Genomic DNA, 1,235 nt, shown 5'->3' with positions numbered 1-1,235 from the left:
AAGGAGGGGGCTTTGTAGAAAACGAAGCGTTTGAGAGAGGCGGGGCATAGAGGACCTACAATAATGTACAGTATTTGAAAAATAATGTGTTTTTTGAACATTAAAGCATGTCAACATATTCTGTTACACCAAATACACAAAATAATGATCTTTAAAAAAGCATCATATGACCCCTTTAAGAATTTATTACTTTTTTCAGCACATTAATTTGGTCAAATGAGACATTAAAGACATTTATAATGTGAAATTGTATTTCAAATAAATGTTCTGCGGAACTTTCTACTCACCAAAGAATCCTGAAAAACGTATTATGGTTTCCACAAAAATATTAGCTGACACAGCTGTTTACAACGTTGATAATAATGTTCTTCTTAAGCAACAAATCAGCATATTAGAATAATTTGTGAAGGATCATGTGAGACTAAAAATGAATTAAATTAATAAAAAATTAATATAAAATATATTAAAATTGAAAACAATTATTTTAAGTTGTAAAAACTTTTGAACTGTAGTGTACCTCAAAATAATTTTTTTTAGAACTTTTTGAAAAACACATTTGCACACAAATTTAGCAGGAAATGCAATGTAGTTATTCTCTAACCATGTCAAGCGTTTATTTATGCTGAGCCCAGTTTGTCTTTGTTCTTGAAGGTGGACATCACTAAGGTTGTTCCTGTGCACAGTAACCGTCCAGACCCGGGCACAGGTGTGCTGCCGGACATCGGCGAGTACAACCCGCCTTCTGAGTCACTGAAAAATAGAGACTATTTTGCTGACTTCCTGATCACCCTGGCGGTGCCCTCAGCTGTCGCCATGGTCCTCTTCATCATCCTCGCCTACTCCATGTGCTGCCGACGGGAAGGGGTGTAAGTTCACTGTGCTAAACTCTTGGTGAAAGTGAAACACAAGCAAGCACAAATCTCCTCTTATACTTAAAGGGGTCATATGATGCCATTTCAATTTTTCCTTTCTCTTTGGAGTGTTACAAGCTCTTGGTGCATAAAGAAGAACTGTAAAGTTGCAAAGACTAAAGTCTCAAATCCAAAGAGATATTCTTTATAAAAGTTAAGAGTCAGCCACACCTACCTAAAACTGCTCGTTCTAACACGCCCCCACATACCTACGTCACTATCTGGGAAGATTTGCATAACGCCGCCCAAATGTTCACGCAAAGAAAGAAGGCGTAACTTTCATTCTCACTGTAGTATTGTTGACGCTGCAGCCATGTCGTGAAG

General features: G+C 37.2%; 1 protein-coding gene across 5 annotated transcripts in view; it reads left to right on the top strand.

Annotated features, from left to right (window-relative positions):
- The window catches only part of LOC107722147 (epsilon-sarcoglycan-like), a 15,419-nt gene that overhangs the window by 10,732 nt on the left and 3,452 nt on the right, over positions 1-1,235 (top strand). For all 5 annotated transcript variants that reach the window (XM_016530390.1, XM_016530388.1, XM_016530389.1 and 2 more), the window contains one exon: positions 652-866. In XM_016530390.1, the coding sequence (XP_016385876.1) occupies positions 652-866 (215 nt within the window). The remainder of the gene's footprint in view (positions 1-651; positions 867-1,235) is intronic.

The sequence above is a fragment of the Sinocyclocheilus rhinocerous genome, unplaced genomic scaffold, assembly GCF_001515625.1.
Source record: "Sinocyclocheilus rhinocerous isolate Xijiao unplaced genomic scaffold, SAMN03320098_v1.1 scaffold781, whole genome shotgun sequence".
NCBI lineage: Eukaryota > Metazoa > Chordata > Actinopteri > Cypriniformes > Cyprinidae > Sinocyclocheilus > Sinocyclocheilus rhinocerous.
The sequence above is the reverse complement of the archived record's forward strand: the minus strand, read 5'-3'. Positions and strand labels throughout refer to the sequence as shown.